Below are 18676 nucleotides of genomic sequence, written 5' to 3' on the forward strand. Positions count from 1 at the left end.
CCCTAGGACTGTGGGAGCAGGCCTCAGCCAGAGGTCACCAGCTCTGGGGACCTAGGCCAGGGAAGTGCTGGAGAGGAGGATCCCCTCTATACTTCCACTCTCTATATTGTACCAACCAAATCCCTGCTCGTGTCTGAGGAGGAGTGTCCCAGACACCAACCTGGGCATTGAAGGACAAGTAAGAGTTTGCTGAGGAGGTGGGCCAGTGTGGGGAACCAGGTCAGAGGCATAGGAAAGTGAAGGCAGAAATGTGTGTGGCCCACTGGGCAGTGGGGGCGGTGGAGAGGCCGACTGGGAGGAGTGCGTTGGGAGGAGTCAGCGAGACCAGCGGGGTGTAAGGCAGGGTGTCCAAGGAGTCAGTGGATACAGATGCTGGGCTCTGGGGAGGACTGGGTTGGAGGTGAAGGGCCTCGCTGGTAGAGAGGGTCTTGGCGCATTGTGTGGATGGTGTGCCAAAGGAGTTGGTGGCATGGTGAGAGGAGGCTGAGAGGATGTGACCAAAGAGGGAGGAGGAGAGCAAAGGGCTGCCAGGAACCTGGAAGGAGGGTCTGAGCAATCCTGGGACGCTCAGTTCTGCCTCACATGTCTGGCAGTCTCTTGGGCCCAGGTTTCAGTTTCTGAAGATGGAGGAGTAGAGGTGGGGGTTGGACTAAAGGCTAAAATAAAGCTTCCCCCACCCGCCACTCCAGGTGGCTGCCCTCAACACTGAGGCTGCCTGGGTGGACGTTCCCTCTGGTCTATGGAAGAAGGCATCCGGCAGCTCTCAGAGCCTCATCCTGGCTGCTAGCTGTCCAGCCACCACAGGCTAGGCTGGGAGATTCGGCAGGTGGCGGGAAAGGCCTTGGAGCTGTGTTTGCCCTGGCCAGGGCCCAGGCCTAGCATCAACAAACAGGCAGCCCCTCCTCCAGCCTGGCCACAACTGGCCTGGCCCAGGGACCCCACATCATGGTGCCTCTGGGCCTCGCACAGCAGCCCAGCCCAGCCAGCCCTTGCTCCCTCCATGCTGGATTGAGGACCTCAATACTCCCATGCTGGGTGACCTTGAATCCAAGCCCGGCCCCTCATGAACTGCCATGGGAGCACCCTGCCTTTTGTAAATGGTTTCTGTGAGCATCCAGGATGTCTGTAGGTGGGAGGTGGGAGCTGACCTGAGACCCTGGTCAGCACCTTTCCTTATCTGACTTTGTCCTATGAGCAGTCTTCAAGCCCCTTTGGAGGATGAGAGTCTTAGGGTCCCTCATGACCAAGGTAAGCTCTGATCTGGGGATTACACCAGCCCCAGATCAAGAGGGAAAGTCAGTTCCTTCCATTTTCAGCCATCAGCAGGGCAGGAGCTTGGGTTGTTGAGGTTTTCAGGTATTGCCATCCTAATGCCTTTCTCTTTAGTCCTCCCAGGCCTCTGGCACTCCCAGCCAAAGCTGAGTCCCCTACCCTTGGCTCACAGCTTCCCCTTCACCTACACAGAAGGAAACTGAGATACGCTAAGGCTTGGCTGTAATAGTGTTGTATGTCAGTAGGAAGAGAGTCCGGGAGTCCTGACTCCCAGCCCGGGGCAGGGAAGGGGTTAGGCCTATGGTCCGGGGCCATTCCCTCCAGCACCAGGGAAGGGAACAGACATGACACAGAGACATTCAGCTTGACTAAGAACAGCAGAGGCCACGGGATTAATCGGATCAGAGCCAGTGGCTGAGAAGCAAGGGACACAGCTGTTCTAGGAACCCCCCCCCCCAGCTCACTCCCAAGGTCAAGGCCTCCCCCAGCTCCCTGCTGGCTGGGCCTGGAGGCCTTAACACCCACCACCCACCTCTGAGCACCAAGGTCTTGCGTGAGAAGCAGGCAGGGATGGGATAGGAGGCCCAGCTGAGAACAGGGCCACCCTAAAACTCCTTGCCCCAGGACACCAAGTCTCAAGCACCACTTCTCATGAGCAGACTGACAGCTGTCTCCTACTCCTTAGAAATAAGGAAATGGGGGACGTGGCCAGGGAGATCCCAGGCAAGGCTCAGCACAAGCCAAGCCTGGTTCCTCTCTGGTCCTCACTGCCCCTACCCCCATCTGTTCCAGCCTCAATCACTTCTGAATATCTGGGGTGAAGACTGAATTGATTCAGGGAGCCCCCCTCTTCACCCCTACCCACCTCTGCTTGGGAAGGGTGAGGCAGGCAGAAACACATATTGTAGCCTGAGTGATGCCTGAAAGTCCCTCATTCAAGCACTTTCCCTGAAGTTAAGCATTGCCCTGTTCCCACTCCCCTTGGCCGAAGAGCCCCTTCTGTCTCAGGGAGATTGGGGCGGAGCATTTCAGGGGTTAAGGGGGCACTCAGAGGGAATCTGCTTTGGATTGAAGCATTCTCCCCACAAGACTCCACTGAGCCCTCCCGGAGCAGCTGCTCTTCTACCTAGGGGCTCCTTAGCGCTCCGGCTGCCCCCTGTGCTCCGCCGGTCGGGCCCCCGCCTCTCCCCAGACCAGCCCCTCCTCCTGCGGGCAGCTGGGGATTGGCGGGCGGGGGGCGGGCCGGGGCGGGGCCGGGCGCCCTTCATCCCCAGCCGCCGCACTCCGCCGGGAGCAGAGAAGACAGCGCCGGCCGGAGCAGAGCACCGCGCGTCCGCACCCGTGAGGCCAGGTACCGCTGGGGGCGCCGACCCCCAGTCCAGGGGTACCGGGCGGGCCAAGCCCTACTGTCCACCCTCCCGTCTAGTGGTCGGGCTCTAGGCAGCTCCCCTCGCCAGCCCCGCCTCGGGGCAGGCGCCCCAGCCTCCTGCGAGCCAGAGCCCCGCGCGCTCGGACCCAAGTCTGGGGACCCGTCGGTCAGCGCTCAGCCTGAGCTTGAGCAGGTGTCCCAGGAGAGACACCTTCTCGCCTCGGAGCCTCAGCAGGGCCGGGTGGGACCACAGGAGGTCGACAGCATACGACGGACTTTCCGAGGCACGGCCCTAGGGGACCGGCTGGAGAGGGCCCCAGAGGGGGGGCCTGAACGGGGCCGGGATCAGGCCCTGGAGCGCTGCCCCGACGGGCACCCGACAGGCAAATGGGCCGGCAGGCACGCAGGGACTCCGGGTATATTTATCCCGGCTGCGTTGGGCAGGGGCTTGAGGACAGATCCGGCCAGGCTGCCTGAGGGGCCACGGAGCACATGTTGGTCCCAGAGCCCGTGCCATCTGCAGCGGGCACGTCGGGCACCGGGCACATGTGGTTTTCAGGCCTGGCCTGAGGGCGGGGCTCGATGTGCGCTCCTCGCCTCCCTGCGCGAGGCGGGGGTGTGAGAGGAGGTATCGCGCACCAGCTGAGGGAAAGGATCTGGACTTGGTTTGCAGAAGCCCGCCCCTCCCCATTGGCCCCTGCGATTGGCCACAACGAATGCATGCGTTTGTTTACACCCGGGGAGGGGGAGGCCAGGGGCGGGGCCAAAGGGGATCCGCCCTCTCCCCCACAGTGACCTGAGCCCTGAGCCCAGGTATATAGGCTCTAGCACAGGTCTGAGGGGAAGTCAAAGGTCCTTGCACCGTGGGGTTCACCTATACCCAGGCTCATCCTTCCTTCAGGCTGCCAGTACTGTCCTTCCTTCCATGACTGTCTTGGGCCACTGTGCTGTCCCTGGAAGAGGCCGTTGGATCTTCCACTCCTTCCTCTTCAGTACTTTGTCTGGCATGGGGGCTCAGTTGCTTCAGGAAAGGAAGCAAATCCCTCAGAGGTTCTCAGTCTGGAGCATAGAAAGCTGCAGCGATCTGAGGACAGTTCCATTTGGGGGACGGGGGTTCTGCACAACCATGGAAGGCTTCCTGCAGGAAGCACCAAAGGTGGGAGGAATTGGGAATGGATGAGGCCAGGCCTGGCACATCTCCAAAAGGGCTGGAATGACTGGAAGCAGGAATGAATCTCTGACTCCTTGGCGTGGGGGTGGGGGCAGGGAACTGTGTCTCTGGAGGAGGTAGTGGTGTATGTCTCAGAACTTTATTCTGCCTGGGCCCATAGAGCTCCTGCCCTCACTGGCTTCTCAAGCCACCCCTTTATTCATTACTGGTTCTTTTGGCCCACATCACACACACACACATATACACACACACACACACCTCCCCAGTTCAGGGCTCCAGGTGACCAGACCATGAGAGTTTGTTTCTGGTGCCTGCTGCCCTAGTAAGTAGCCTTGGAGCCCCAAGCAAATGGAGAAACTGAGGCACAACAGAACAGGCTGGGTGGTTTATGATTTCTGGGTGGGGTCAGGGAAGGTTTTTGAACTAACTTGAGTGTACCCTGAAAGTCTGAGCTGGGTGTGGGGATGGGCACTCTATTTGAGGGGAAAACATGTTTTCGATGAGTTTGGCATCTGTGTACACAGAAAGCTGGGGTGTGTGTGCTGTGACAGAATAGGGGCCCTGAAGGAGGACGTTCCAGTGCGGACATGGCTGGCGGGGGTCAGGGTGCCACTTGGAGCTGATGAGATGGGCTGGGGGCTTGTCAAGGACCTTGAACCCATTTTGTGCATTTAACATTTGCTGAGTACCTGCTGTGTGGCCTGTGCATAATCAGTCTGGTGTGTGGAGGACGGGCCTTTGACTCTGGATTGATGTGGGGTGGGTGAGGTGCTCCAAAGGATCAGGCGGGGCTTCTGGGGACCAAAGGGAAGGACCAGCTGCTGGGGCAGGAGGGGCTTTCCGGCCAGCGGCCTGTGGTGGCTTGGTTTTGAATTTCCGCTCTGCGGGCCACGTCCTGTACACAGCCTCTCAGCTGGCACGTCTGCACACGTGCGTGGCTGTTGGGGATGGGGTCACTCCAACTGATTGTTGTCTCCATATATCTTTTTCATTGTGTCGGTAGACAAACCATGGGTGCTGGACTAGGGGGCTCTTTCCAGCTGGGCCTGACATTGTGGCCCTAGTGGACTCAGTTCCACCCTCTGCATGTCCCTGCACCTGGCTAATGGGGGCGTAACCTGCCCTGTGGGAACCTGGAAATGCTCCGGCCGCCTTCGTGTGGGGTCCTCCAGGGTTCTGCCTGGTCATCCCTGCAGTGCCCACTGGGTGCTGCCCCATCACCTGGGCCTCGCTCCATTCCCACTTCCTGCTCCTTTCGGGGCTCTCTCTGTGTTTCACTGGCTGTCCGTTGTCATCTCTTGCTGTCTTGTCTTTGTCTTTCTCCATCTGGCTATCTCTGACTGGTTGGCCATTTCTGGTTGTCTGTCTCTCTCCGTCTGAATGTCTATCCACCTGTCTCTCTCTGTAGTTTTCTGTTTGTGTCCCTCCACATCCGTCATTATTTCTGTCTCCCTGTGCCTCTCTGTCTGGATCAGTATGCATGGACGCATGGATTGTGTGTGTGTGTGTGTGTGTGTGTGTGTGTGTGTGTGTGTTTTCTCTCCCTGTCTCTCTTCCCTCCCTCTGCCTCTCTATTTCTTCCTGACGTTGGAGGGAGTCTTTCCTCCAGGCTGACCTTGCCTTTAGCCCCCCCATCGGAGTCTCCAATGAGTCCTGAGCTGCCCCAGGCCCCTGCTCCAGCTTTCTTTGGGGCCAGAAGTCCGGCTGTCCAAATATTTGGCCGCCTCCAGGGGATTCCGGGTCAGCAGGGAGGAGGATGGGCTGGCTGGCTCGGGGTCTCCCCTGTTCCTGGGGGGCCATGGGCACGTGATGTCCTGTCCTCTGCCTCAGCTGGACCTCAGGCTGCACGTCCCTCTCAGCAGGCTGGCAATGGGGGGAGGGGGCTGCTGCTGGCTCTGGTTCAGTCTGGAACCAAGAGGTTCCAGCTGCAACCCCTCCCGGGGGCAGCCTGAGCAAGGAGGATCCAGGGTGGGAGGGAAGGCCGAGGTGTCTGGGGCTAGGCCCAGCTCTAAGCGTCTGTTGGGTGTCTAGAAAATGTACTCTGCACAGGAAAGTCCACCTTCCGGCTCCAGCTGGGCCCCTTAGATCCTCCTAGACACTTCCGGACGCCCAGAACACAGAAACACACACCGCAGACTCCAGGGCTCGGGAGCTAGGGTATGAGGGATTAGTTTGGCCAATAGAACAATGTTCTGGGCCATCTGCCTTTCCCTGGAGGTGTCCTTCCTGTATGCCAACCCCTCGGTATCAGCCAGGTGTTGGCCAAACACTAGCCATTTACACAGTGTTGTTGACAAAGAAGAAGTAGTAGATGAAGAACTGAGTCTACTGGGATCAAAATCTGGAGGAGGGGCACAGGGTGTGTTCTGAACACCCTCCCACACACCCTGTTACCAGACCCCTGACCTCAAGAATGAGCTTCACACCAATCCCTGTGGCCGTGCCAATTCAGACATGTCCACCAAATCCTCTTTCCCTGTTGACTGACAGCTTGCCCTAGGAGGGCATTTTCCCTCGGAAGCCTAGAGAAGTAGGTGGGCAGAGAGGTACCAGGCTGGAAGGCGCACCTTGTCTCAGTCAAGGAAGGGAGTGGTGATGATGGGTGAGCTGGAACTGGGGGTGGGGGCAGCCCTCATCCCTGAGCCCCCAGGGATAACTGTGATGGACCCTAAAAGCCAGGCCAGCTGCCTCTCCTCTGAGACCTGGTCTGAGGTTAGGGCTGCCCAGGCACAAGAAAACTGGAGGCCACGGCAGCAAGCTCTGTGGGGTCTGTGCCTCCACCAGCGCATGTGGCCATAGGACTGAAGGAAGGGCAGTGTGGATGCCCCCTGTAGCTGGCCCACTACTGCAGACCCACTTCCATCCCCGAGCATTGGGGAGGAAAGCAGAGAGGCGTGAATCCCACAGCAGGCAGGCACTGGCTGCTACCGTGTTTCCCGAAAATACGACCTAGCCAGACCATCAGCTCTACTGCGTCTTTTGGAGCAAAAATTAATATAAGACCCGGTCTTATTTTACTATAATATAAGACCAGGTATAATATAATATAATATAATATAATATAATATAATATAATATAATATAATATAATATAATATAATATAATACTGGGTCTTACATTAATGTTTGCTCCAAAAGATGCATTAGAGCTGATTGTCCAGCTAGGTCTTATTTTCAGGGAAACACAGTATGTGGTGGCCTGGATTCCTGAGCCTTGAAATCTTTAATTAGGCAACTCAACACCTGCCAAAGTGTGCCTGACGAATTCTCACCCTGTGATGCCTGCGTGGGCGGGCGTTACCTGCTGCACTAACCCTGTGGCTCCTGTTCCCTCCTGTCCCTTATCTCCCAGCAGAGCAAACAGGCCCCAGGGCAGTGGCCTGAGCCATCGATTTACTGCTCAAACCCAGGCTGCACCCATGACAGATGCCATTCTGATGATCCACCCAAGGTCACAGTGATCTCCCCACCCCAGAGCCTGACTCTGGGAGCCCAAGGAGGCAAAGGCATCAGAGAAGAACAGGAAGACACAGGTCATGAGTGGGGTATACTCTGACCAGTCACACAGTGAGGCAGGGCTAGGCCAGCCTCAGACTCAGAGTATCCACTCTGGGATTTCCACACAGTGGGTCAGGGTCTGCTGGCAGCTTTCCTTAGGCAGGGACAATCCCCTGAGTCCACCCTGACTCCCTGATAGAAAGGAGCCTGGGATGTGGCAGGCCTGAGGCATGGAAACTGTCAAAAATGGGCCGTCAGCCTCAGGGAATGGCTAGGGGTCCACGTGCCAGGCCCCCTAGCCCCCCAAGCCTTTAGCCCTACACTAGAATGAAGTACAGACTCCTTGACCTAGCCTTCAAGGCTTTGTTGGGCTTGTCTAGGGCACAGAACCTTCATTCTACCCTCACAGACTGCCTCATACCACACCTCAGGGCCTTTGCCCATGCTGTACCCTCTGCTGGAGTCACTGTTTCCTATTTTCAAACCTTGGGGATTCTCACTGGAATTTCAGAACTGGCTCCATCACCTCCTCCTCCAGGAAGTCTTTCTTGATGCCTCACTCTCCCCCTTTCTGAGTCCCAGCACTATGTGGCTCACACTCACTTGTAGCAGGAGCCATAGTATGAGGGATGTGTTTGGCGGTTTTGTGCCTTCCAGACTGAAAGCCACTTGAGGAAAGGTATTCCATGTCGTCTCTGCGATCTGAGGCTAACCTGAGACCCAGCAGTAGTAGACAGGCCCTGAAGATCCAAGCCCAAGTTCTGCTGGGGGAATGGGTAACCTGGAGCCAGGACCTCAGGTACCTTGGCCATGGGCTGTGGTCTCCCTGGAGGCAGTGCCTGGCTGCTAGGGAAGGATATTAAGGCAGAGAAGGGTACTTTGTCTAGGCTGCTGACTCAGCACACTCAGAGGGCCTGTCCCAGCCTGCCCAGGGCAGGAGGCCCGGCAAACGCACCCCAGCTGAGAGCTGGGGGCCCTCTGGAGTGACTCTGGAGACCAGGCGCTGGCACCTCCACACCCAGCTGGGGTCCTTGAAGGGTGCTGATGGTGAGGCTCTGGGCAGGGGCAGGAAGACAGGCTGACCTCTGGGACCCTGGTCCAGGGGAAGAGGGCGTGAGGAGAGGTGTTCACATGTCATGCTGCTGAGTGGGCAGGGCTAGAGGATAGAAGGGTTCAGATGGCAGCATCAGAGGAAGTAGAGGCAGACTGAGGACATCCAAGGGTGCCAGGGGTGTGGCCCCCAGGACTGACATGCCTGGGATCTGAACTCTGACCTGGGACTATCTGGGGCAAAGTGTGTGGGGGGGTGATCTGGTCTGTTCTGTGTTGCTGCTGCCTCTGGGCCACGGGCCTGAGGCCCAAGACCGGAGCCTAGCCTCCCCTACCCACACTCAGCCCCGAGTGCTAACTTTGAGACCACTGGTGCTCCAAGTTCAAGAGCAGACCTGAGACCATCGGGCTGTGGAGTGCGGATGGGGAACTCAGGGCAGCATTCAGGGTTCCCAAGCAGACAGGGTGCCATGGCATCAAGACAAGGCTCTGGCTGAGCTGCCCAGCTGTACTGCCCCATCCCTGGTCACCACTCTGGCCTCAGCTCCCTTGCTGGCTCATCTGGCCCTCAGACTGTCCTTGTAGATCTTGGGGACACTATGCCCAGGTACCTTCTGAGCCTAGGGTAGATGGTTCCCAGCCCCAGGGTCAGGAGAGGCGCCAATGAGCTGTCTGGGCAGTGGGCAGGGCTGAGGGATGGAAAGGAGGGGAGTTGGTTCCTTTGACACCCAGCAGAGCTATGCCGTAAGAGCAGAGAAGGGGGACTGATCCAGTGGTCCAGGCCCTGAGCTCCTGGCCTGGGGCACCTAAGGGTGGGAGGTCCCTCGCAGGGAAGGAGAGGCTTGAAGGAGAACGTGGCCTTCAGGCCAGGGTTGTGTAGAGAGTGAGGCCTGTGTGGTCTAGAGAACTGGGCTCTGGGGCACCCATTTCCTGGAAGGCCCCCTGAGGGCCCTTTGCAGCCAGGCGGGCAGGGCCCAGGTGTCCAGCTACCCAGCACTGCCTCAGGCCTCCTGGCTCCAGGGGGGCGGGTAGCCTCTGCGCCTGCCGTTCCCAGCGCCAGCTCTCAGCCCACAGAGGGCCCTTTGTTCTGGCTGCCAGCAGTGCCCGCCGGGCGGCTGGGAACAGGGCCCACAGCCCTCACCCTCTCCCGAGGCCTCCAGCCGTCGGGCCATGCCATTGTAGGTTGGCTAGGAGGCCCCTGGCACACAGGGCCAGCACAGGAAACCGTCTCCCAGTATTAACGTCAGGGAGGGATAGTCAGTCCAGGGCCCACCCCCAGAGTGGGGCCTGGCAGCCTGGGACTCAGCATACGAGGGTCCTGGCGCCACTGGACTCTGAACTCAGGTCATCCAGTTGACCTTCACTTCACAGGTGGGGAAACTGAGGCCTCAAGGGCTTGCCTAGGCGTGTGTGTCACGGGGGGGGGAGTGCTATGTACTGGCTAAGGTGTCCCCTCAGGATGTCCCGGAGAACTCAGGTGTCTGAACTCTACCCCCCCCCAAGGCAGGTCCTCAGGAGGCAGCAGGCAGAGTGGCATGTGCGTGTCTGTCCTGAGTGACCCTCCGGGAGATGTTCTACGGCCTCCCTCCCGGTGGGAGGCTGTGCCGTGGGCCCAAGGGTGGGGTAATCAGCGAGACCATCCGCTCTGCAGACTTCTGAGTGTTGGTGTGTGAGCTAGCACTCCGGGTGCTGACCCCTGAGCCATGCAGGCACCTCTGCAGACAGAGATGGTGGAGCTGGTGCCCAACGGCAAACACTTGGAAGGACTACATCCAGTCACTACCCCCACAGCAGGCAACCAGAGGTGAGCAGAGGAGGGACCCCGCTGTGGTTCAGGGCAGGGTGTAGAGCGAGGGGCTGGAGCTGAGCTGCCTGCCCTGGCCTGTGCCTGCAGGGTCGAGGGCCCCCGGCAGAGCTGTGTGGAGGGTGAGGGCTTCCTGCGGAAAAGCCCCAGCAAGGAGCCACACTTCACTGACGTGAGCCAGGGCAGTGGAGGGGGGCTTGGGGACACCGTTGGGAGCTCGGGTGCAGTAATGAGGTGCTCGGGGGCAGCAATGGGCGGCTGACGGACAGTGAGGGGAAGGCTGAGAAGCCCTCCACTACTGCTGACTCCCCCAGCCCTCCCCATCTCACTCTGCGCCCGCAGTTCGAGGGGAAGACATCGTTTGGGATGTCAGTGTTCAACCTCAGCAATGCCATCATGGGCAGTGGTATCCTGGGGCTCGCCTACGCCATGGCCAACACGGGCATCATCCTTTTCCTGTGAGTGCTGTCAACAAACCTTCTAATGACAGGAGCCCTCAGTAAGCCGCCAACCATGACCTCCCAGGACCCATTAGTTTCCTGTCCCAAGGCCCAGATTGCAATGGGTGGGCACTTACACTCAACCCAAACCATGGCTAAAAGAAACAGCCACGGCCAGACAAATATACCTCACTTCCCAATAAACCCACTGCGATTACGACACAGGGCCAGTCTAACAGGCCTGAGTCTGTCCTTCTACCACATTTACACGTGACGGACAAATCCCCACGGCCAGGCTTGTGTGGGCACACGTGTCCTTACCTGGGCGCTCTGCCCTGCAGCCAAATGGAAAACATGTTTGTTCCAAGAACTCAAGGGGAGGTGGTACCTGGAGGGCCTCTTCTGGGTCGTGCTCCATCCTGGGTCAAACTGGGTGGTGTTCACCAGCCCTGGGGCCGGCTGAGCTTGCAACCACACATGTTGGGGATCCAGACACCTTGGCCACAGACCTCGCCCATCCAGGCCCCCCCCCCCCCGAGCTCATCGCCCCCTGCCAGCCAGGGGAGCCCCAGTGGCCTTTCTTTTCATCCGTCTTCCCCAGGTTCCTGCTGACGTCTGTGGCCCTGCTCTCCAGTTACTCCATCCACCTGCTACTCAAGTCCTCAGGGATTGTGGGTGAGCCCCAAGCCAGCCTATAGCGAGGGAGGAGCAGACTGGGAGGGGCAGTCTTGACTCTCCCGATCCCCTGTGCCCACAGGCATCCGTGCCTATGAGCAGTTGGGCTACCGTGCCTTTGGGACCCCGGGAAAGCTGGCAGCAGCCCTGGCCATCACGCTGCAGAACATTGGAGGTGCGGCCTGCGGGCAGACACAGGCAGACGGGGGGCGGGGGGCTGGCCGGTTCGACTGACCCCAGCACCCGCCCACCCATCTCCCCACAGCCATGTCCAGCTACCTGTACATCATCAAGTCTGAGCTGCCCCTTGTCATACAGACCTTCCTGAACCTGGAGAAGCAAACTTCGTGAGCCCCAGGGTGGGGCGGGGCTGGGTTAGGGTGGGAGGCCCTAGTCCACTCCTAACACCTAGTCCACCCCTGACCCCGGGAGACCAGACTGGGCTAGTGGGACATGAGACAAAGCCGACAAGTGGCTGGTGGAGGGGCAAAAAGCTGCCACCAGAGTTAACATTCAGTTCACCTCCGTTTATGAAGCACCTAGGGGGACCCCAGGAGGGCCATGTGGGGCTGTGACGAGGCTGAGGGAGCTGGGCCCCGCCTGTGAGCACGGAAGGACCTGAGAGCCTCAGGCTTAGTCTAAGCGCCTGCTGCTCCTGACTGTGGCTTGGGTGTTAGCTCTCCCACCAAGAAATTAAGCCCACGGTGTCCCAGTTGCCCATCAGTAGTTTAGCCAGCATTGATGGCATCAGCCACATTTTGTGAGTGAGGGCAGAGAAGACAGCAGACCCAGCCCTTGGCAACATGGCCCAGGCAAGTAGAGGGTCTGTGAGGCTGAGAGCAAGAAGGAAACAGCCAGAAACCCCCCTCCCTGGGGGGTCTTTCCCAAGGAGTTGGTCTTTGGGCTTGCCTTGAAGAATGGTCCCATTCCTTCTCCCTTTAGTTGCCTGCACTCCCTCTCCCATGCGAGGGTGGGGCAGGATGGTGCAGGATGCAGGGGGGACCACGGGAGCACAGGTTATTGGCCAGTCCCTGAGACCCCCTGGAAAATGCCCCACCTCCCAGAGCCAGGGTTTTTTCATTCCACCCACCTCCCTGAGCCTGTCGGGGCCACTTTTTGGGGAGGCTGGACCCAGACCTGTGTGTCCTGAGAAAGACAACAGCAGGGAGTCTGATCTTGACGATTACCAAGCAGGCACTGCGTGCCTTAGTCCTCCTCACTCAGAAGGAGAGTGCTGAAAACATGCCCATTTTGCAGATGGGGACAGGAAGACTCAGAGCTGTAGACCAGTATTCTTTGGAGGTCATTCAGTGGCACCACTGGTGACTCCGACTGGAGGTGGAGGCAGGCCAGCCCCACGAGGTTGTGTGCCCTCTAACCTGGGCTTTCCACTCCCATTCTTCAGGGACTGGTACATGAATGGGAACTACCTGGTCATTCTGGTCTCCCTCACCATCATTCTGCCCCTGGCACTGATGCGGCAGCTCGGTGAGTGTGATGGGGCCAGGGCCTTGGAGAGAGATGTTGGAAGGATGTACCATGAGGGGACCCCAAGTCTCACAGCACCCCCACTTTGCAGGCTACCTGGGTTATTCCAGTGGCTTCTCTCTCAGTTGCATGGTGTTCTTCTTAATTGCAGTGAGTCACCCTCTGTGCTGGTGGAGGGAAGGGGCAGGTCTAGGGGAGTCCTCTGTCAGAGGGAGGGGGCAGGTCTCCTGGGGGAGTCCTCTGTCAGGGAGGGGCAGGTCTCTCTGGGAAGCCTGGGTCAGAAGGCAGCTCCCTCGGTCCCATCTAGAGGTGGCTTCAGTGTGATTTCCCAGGCAGCCTAGGCTGGCCCTGGACCGTCACCCTCACCCTCCCACCAGGTCATCTACAAGAAGTTCCAGGTGCCCTGCCCACTGCCTCCCAACTTTGCCAACATCACAGGCAACATCAGTCTCATGGAGGTCACCAAGAAGACGCAGCTGCAGGGGGAGACTAGCACTGCAGACCTCTGCACCCCAAGCTACTTCACACTCAACATACAGGTTCTGACAGGCTGGGGTCAGGGCAGGGGCCCGGTGAGAGTGTGGGGGCTGCCCTGACTCAGTCCCCATGTTCCCCCAGACAGCATACACCATCCCAATCATGGCCTTCGCCTTCGTCTGCCACCCGGAGGTGCTGCCCATCTACACAGAGCTCAAGGAGTAGGTTCCGTGGCTGGGAGAGGGAGCAGGGCTGCCTGGCGCTGCTTTGCAGGAAATGGATGTGCTCCTGAAAGCGGGGAAGGGAGTGACAGGAGCCAAGTCATTTCATCAAAGGTCTCCATGGCAGCTGCGGGTGGTGACTGGGGGCAAGAAGGAGGCTTCCTCGCTGCCAGATGGGGAGGGTGTGGTGCCAGAGAGGTCCCAGGGCACGTGGGGGTCTCCTAGCGTGGCCCCGCTTGGCACCAACCCCTGCTCTGCCCCTCGTAGCCCCTCCAAGAGGAAGATGCAGCACATCTCCAACCTGTCCATCGCTGTGATGTATGTCATGTACTTCCTGGCTGCCCTCTTCGGCTACCTCACCTTCTACGGTACGGCTGCACTGGGGGCGGAGGCAGAGGCCAGGCTGGGGGCAAGGGGCTGGCCAGTGGCCATGGCACCCTGCGTACTATAGGCGCTCATTAGGTGTGTGATGCCTAATGGTGCCCTGCAGCTGTGGAGGTGAGTCTGTTGCCACCCCCCCCCAGTGTCAGGGTCCACCCAGCCTCAGAGCCCGCCCTGCCTGGGCTGCCTGCTGACCACCCTCCCTGCCTGCCACAGACAGGGTGGAGTCCGAGCTCCTGCACACCTACAACAAGGTGGACCCATTTGACGTGCTGATCCTGTGTGTGCGCGTGGCCGTGCTGACGGCAGTCACACTCACAGTGCCAATCGTTCTGTTTCCGGTGAGCCGGTGGGCAGACGGCTGGGTGGCTGGACCACTGGGGCTGGGACTGATGGGGCTGACAGATTGATGACCCCCGCACCCGCCACAGGTGCGCCGCGCTATCCAGCAGATGCTATTTCCAAACCGGGAGTTCAGCTGGCTGCGGCACACGCTCATTGCCACTGGCCTGCTGACTTGTATCAACCTGCTGGTCATCTTCGCCCCCAATATCCTGGGCATCTTCGGGGTCATTGGTGAGGATCTGGCCCTGCTGGGTATTGCCCCAGAGAATTTCCCTCCTGCAAATTCTGGCAGATTCCTGAGCTCAGATCTTGTATCTAGGTGATGACTTTTGGCCATATGCACGGCTCGTTCTCCCGTCTGAGATTGTGTTCTTAGGTTATTCTAACCCCTTCTGAGGGCTCAGAACCACTTAGTCAGTTCTCCTTGCTGGGGCATGGTATGGAGCCCGGGGGTCAGTGGCCTCCACAAAGGAGGGTCTTGTCCCCATTTCACATATGAGGAAACTGAAGTACAGGGTGATTAAGGGAGTAGCAGAGCAATAGAGCTGATAAGTGGGGAGCCTTGATTCAGCTCCAGGATAATGGGACTACAGCTTTGGTGCTCTGTCCACTGTCCCAAATCAGTTGGGGCTCTGAGCTGGAAGGTCAGCAATTCTGAGACATCTTTGGGGTAGCCCCACGTAGGAGACTGACTCCCAACCCAGCTCTGCTGGCACCGACACACACCTGGGGCTGAGTATCATGGATATCAGAGACAGGACTCTTGGTTGTGGATGTCCGAAATCCAACTCAAAATGAGTTAAGCAGGAAAGAATTTTGGGCTCAAACAATGGAAAAGCCTTCAGGAATAGCTATATCCAGGAGCCCAAGATCCTCAAGGCTCCGTCTCTGTCTTGTGGCTTGCCCTTCCTTTTTGCTGACTTCATTCACTGACAGGATTCTTCGGACACCAACGGCACTAGCCTTCCACCCTGGTGGGCAAAGAAAAAGGGGAGGGGCTGGTGGGCTTTCCAGCATCTGGGAGGCTTTCTAGTGGAGTCTCAAGCTGAGACCCCAACCCCAACAAGGAATGTTTGATCTCATTGAAGGGTCCACCCCCGAACGTTATTCAGCAAGTGGCCCTGAGCCTGCAGTGGCCATGCCTTGTTCTTCACAGGTGCCACCTCTGCCCCATGCCTCATCTTCATCTTCCCTGCTGTCTTCTATTTCCGCATCGTGCCCACTGAGAAGGAACCTGCAAGGTCCACACCCAAAATCCTGGTGCGAGGGGCTGGAGGCCAGTGGGCTGGTGTGGGCTGAGGGGCTGCCCTGAGCTCAGCTGAGCCTGACTTCTGACTCCACAGGCCCTTTGTTTTGCTGTGCTTGGCCTCTTGCTGATGACCATGAGCTTGAGCTTCATCATCATTGACTGGCTCTCGGGGACCAGCCGGCATGGAGGGAGCCACTAGGACAACCCAATCTTCTTCTGTCTCCTCATCCTAGTATCCCTGCCCACACGCTTTCACCCAGTGGCCAGTCGGGGGGAGGAGAAAGACGTGATTAACACTATGGCATCTGGCCCTGCCTCACGTCCTCTCTGTGAAAGGTTTTTGTTAAAGAGCCAGGACCAAGGCCCTTGGGCCACTACCCTGAGGGGCTTCCGGGCTGCAGAGGCCTCCTGAGCTGAGAGCACGGTGAGCTGTGCCTCTGCTCCCCTCTTCTTGCCTCAGATCCAAACCCAAGCCCCTTATCCTCTCTGCACAGATGTGTACCTGAGGCCTGACAGCTGCCTCCTGGGGTCACACAGCCTGCAGGGGCACATAGAGCTGAAGCCCAGGACTGCAGCCATCGCCCCTCCTTGCTGCTGGGCCAGTCTGCATGCTGGAGCCCCATCTCCCAGCCCTTGCCTTCCCTCTTTCTGTCCCCTAGGTCCCGCACAGCCACTTGGGCTTAGGTCCTTGGATACTTTTGTCCCCTTGTCCCATCCCCTCTACCAGGAGCAGAACCCCCACCCTATACCTGGAGCCCACAGGCTCTTTTGAGGGTGAGGCTGGTGTGGGTACCCCCAATGGGCCCCTACCCTGCCCCTTCACCAGTCCTGGGGAGGCTGGGACTCCCCCCACCCCAAGCCTGGGCCATAGCTCACATTCCACTGTGGGGAGAAGAGAGAGATGGGGCCCAGAGCGGCTCTGTCTCTGGGAGCCAAAGCCCCCAGGGGCCAGCCTGGGGCAGGGGTGGAGAGGCTGGCTGGCAAACCCCCTTTTATAAATATTATACATAAGACCAGCTGTGTTTTATATTGTGAATCTCCACGGTCCCTGGATTCCTGGAAAGTAGAGTGAGAGCCAGGACATGGATGGTGATAGAGGCCACTCCTGCTTCTTCCCCGGGATGAGGCTGGGGACAGGGTGAATCCCCTACCCCACCCCGGCCCCTGCCTCCCAAACCAACCGTGGTGTGCTCAGGCCTGGGCCACATTCAGCACAGACCTGCTTTCTCACGGGTGAGGTGGGGAGGAATTAATGAGGCCCCAGGAAATGGGACAGAGAGAGGCCTCCGGAAGGAGGCAACGTGAAGTGCATCCCCAGCAGCCACATAGAGGGTCTGAGCTGGGGGCAGCTGCGGAAGCTCTGTGGAAGGGCCCCCTGCCCTCCCCTGGCTGCCATGTCAACCCTTTGTCAATGCCTTGAGTCTGGAAACAAAAGTCCAGGGACCCTGTACCCTATCAGTCTGATCTTTTTATGAATAGTAAAACCCACTGTGAATAAAGGTGGGTTAATGTGTCCCTGTATATGGGGCCTGAATTTTGAATGGGGGAGTCCAAAGCAGGGCAGGAGCTGCAAGGACGCAGGGCAGCCTCAGGTGCCCTGGTCTGGGTGGGGCTGGGAAGCTGCCCATTGCCTGGGGCAGGCCTGAACCAGCTGGGACCCAGCGGGATGGAGCTGCCTAGGCCTTGGCACCAAATTCTCATTAGGAGAGACCCTGCGCCTGGCGAGGCCGCCAAGGAAAAAGCTGCAGGAAAAATCCAGTTTGAACTGGCAAGGAGGCTGCCAGCATGGGAAACCCCTGAAGAAAGAACTTCCTCAAGTTGGTGGCTGCTAGGCCCATGGCAGTGCCAGCCGGTCAGAGGGGAGCTTCCTGAGTCTGGTTCCCATCAGCCCCGGCGCCTGACTCCAGCCTGGGGACTCACCCAGGAGACCCATGGCCCTAGAAAAGAGCTGGACACTGGCCTAGAGGTGGCTGCAGCCCAGAATGCCCTGGCATGAAGGGCTGCCCTCTGGGGATCTCTGGCTTTTTCCTCATCAGATGGGTCTATGCCCTGCCTAGGGCCCTGGGCTCCTGCGGAGAGGGAAGCAATACAGTGCAGGGTCCCTGCTGCAAACAGACCCTGGGTTCTTTTCTCAAATTCCCTCCCCGCAAAGCAGGCTGCAGGTCAGAGCAGCAGCAGGACTGCCTGGAGTCTCTTAAGACCCCAGACCTGGCTTCAGGCCTCTCAGCCCAGGGGGATGTGCTGCTCTTGCCCTTACCATACACACACACACACAACTGGGGTGGAGGAAGGACCCTGGCCCTGGGAGGCCATCGTCTCTGCCTGCCCAGCAATGTCTCCTCCAGACTCTTGGGGGGAGGCTGCAGGAAATGTGGCCACTCTATCCAAAAACCAAGTGTCTGCATGACTTCAGATGAGTAACTCTCATCCCTAGTTGTCAAGTCCCAGACACTCGGCCTCCGTGAGGATGGGTCTGCAGGCCCGTGGTCATCATTAAGCATTTTTGTATGTTTGGAAATTTTCCCCAGGTCTTTTTTCTTTTAAAATATCGCACTGAAAAAAAAATTGCTCTCTTTGGAATATTGACAAGATAAAACAGCCAGAAAGTCCAGCATAGAAGTCTTCTATATTTCTTTTCACTGCTTTTCTTATGCCTGCTTGTAACAGAAAAGTAAGAAAATATAGACCAGGAAAAGGGACCAAAGCCTGGGCCTTGGTCTCCCTGCCCGCACCCAGGTCGCCTGTGTGCCCAAGCACACATTCACCGATCAATCGAAAAGGGATTCATTAGTTCATTCAACATGTTTTTATTAAGATTCCCTATGTGCCAGTACTTGTGCACACTGCAGTGAACAAATTGAAGACTTATATTCTGGGTGGGGGATTGGATTCGAATCAGAAATATGAAACATAATCCGTAAGTTACATCATTTGTTAGAAGAAGCTCAGTACTATGGGGAGTAAAAATGGCAAGGTGTGCGTGATGGAGAACAGGGAGTCTGAAGGTGGGTCAGTGTGGGCCTCACTGAGAAAAGGACATTTGATCAGAGATTTGGAGAGGGAGGAAGCTACGTGGATTCCTGCAGGGAATGGTCCCAGCCAGAGGGATCAGCCAGTGCAAGGTCCTGAGGAAGAATGTGCCTGGCATTGAGAGGAGCAGTCAGGAAGCAACTGTAGCTGATGTTAGGTGATGTGGGAGACGATAGAAGGGGCAAGTGGGGACTAATGAGAAGGCC

At 58.1% G+C, this 18676-nt stretch overlaps 1 protein-coding gene across 3 annotated transcripts; it reads left to right on the forward strand.

Annotated features, from left to right (window-relative positions):
• Window positions 1-2548: 2548 nt before the first annotated feature.
• On the forward strand, window positions 2549-18053 carry SLC38A3 (solute carrier family 38 member 3). 3 transcript variants are annotated; one of them, XM_081071790.1, is made up of 16 exons: window positions 2549-2623; window positions 10012-10164; window positions 10255-10336; window positions 10507-10622; window positions 11206-11279; window positions 11362-11454; window positions 11545-11626; window positions 12685-12767; window positions 12859-12917; window positions 13145-13306; window positions 13386-13465; window positions 13733-13833; window positions 14063-14187; window positions 14278-14422; window positions 15348-15451; window positions 15535-18053. In XM_081071790.1, the coding sequence occupies exons 2-16, from the start codon at window positions 10064-10066 to the stop codon at window positions 15637-15639; spliced, it is 1512 nt and encodes a 503-aa protein (XP_080927916.1). In that variant the 5' UTR covers window positions 2549-2623; window positions 10012-10063; the 3' UTR covers window positions 15640-18053. The 3 variants fall into 3 exon arrangements, with proteins under 3 accessions (XP_080927916.1, XP_080927917.1, XP_080927918.1); XM_081071791.1 differs by having other exon boundaries at window positions 2568-2623; window positions 9864-10164; XM_081071792.1 differs by lacking the exon at window positions 2549-2623 and adding an exon at window positions 9617-9731.
• The last annotated feature ends 623 nt before the right edge of the window (window positions 18054-18676 follow it).

Source organism: Rhinolophus hipposideros (genome assembly GCF_964194185.1).
Source record: "Rhinolophus hipposideros genome assembly, chromosome: 14".
Taxonomy (NCBI): domain Eukaryota; kingdom Metazoa; phylum Chordata; class Mammalia; order Chiroptera; family Rhinolophidae; genus Rhinolophus; species Rhinolophus hipposideros.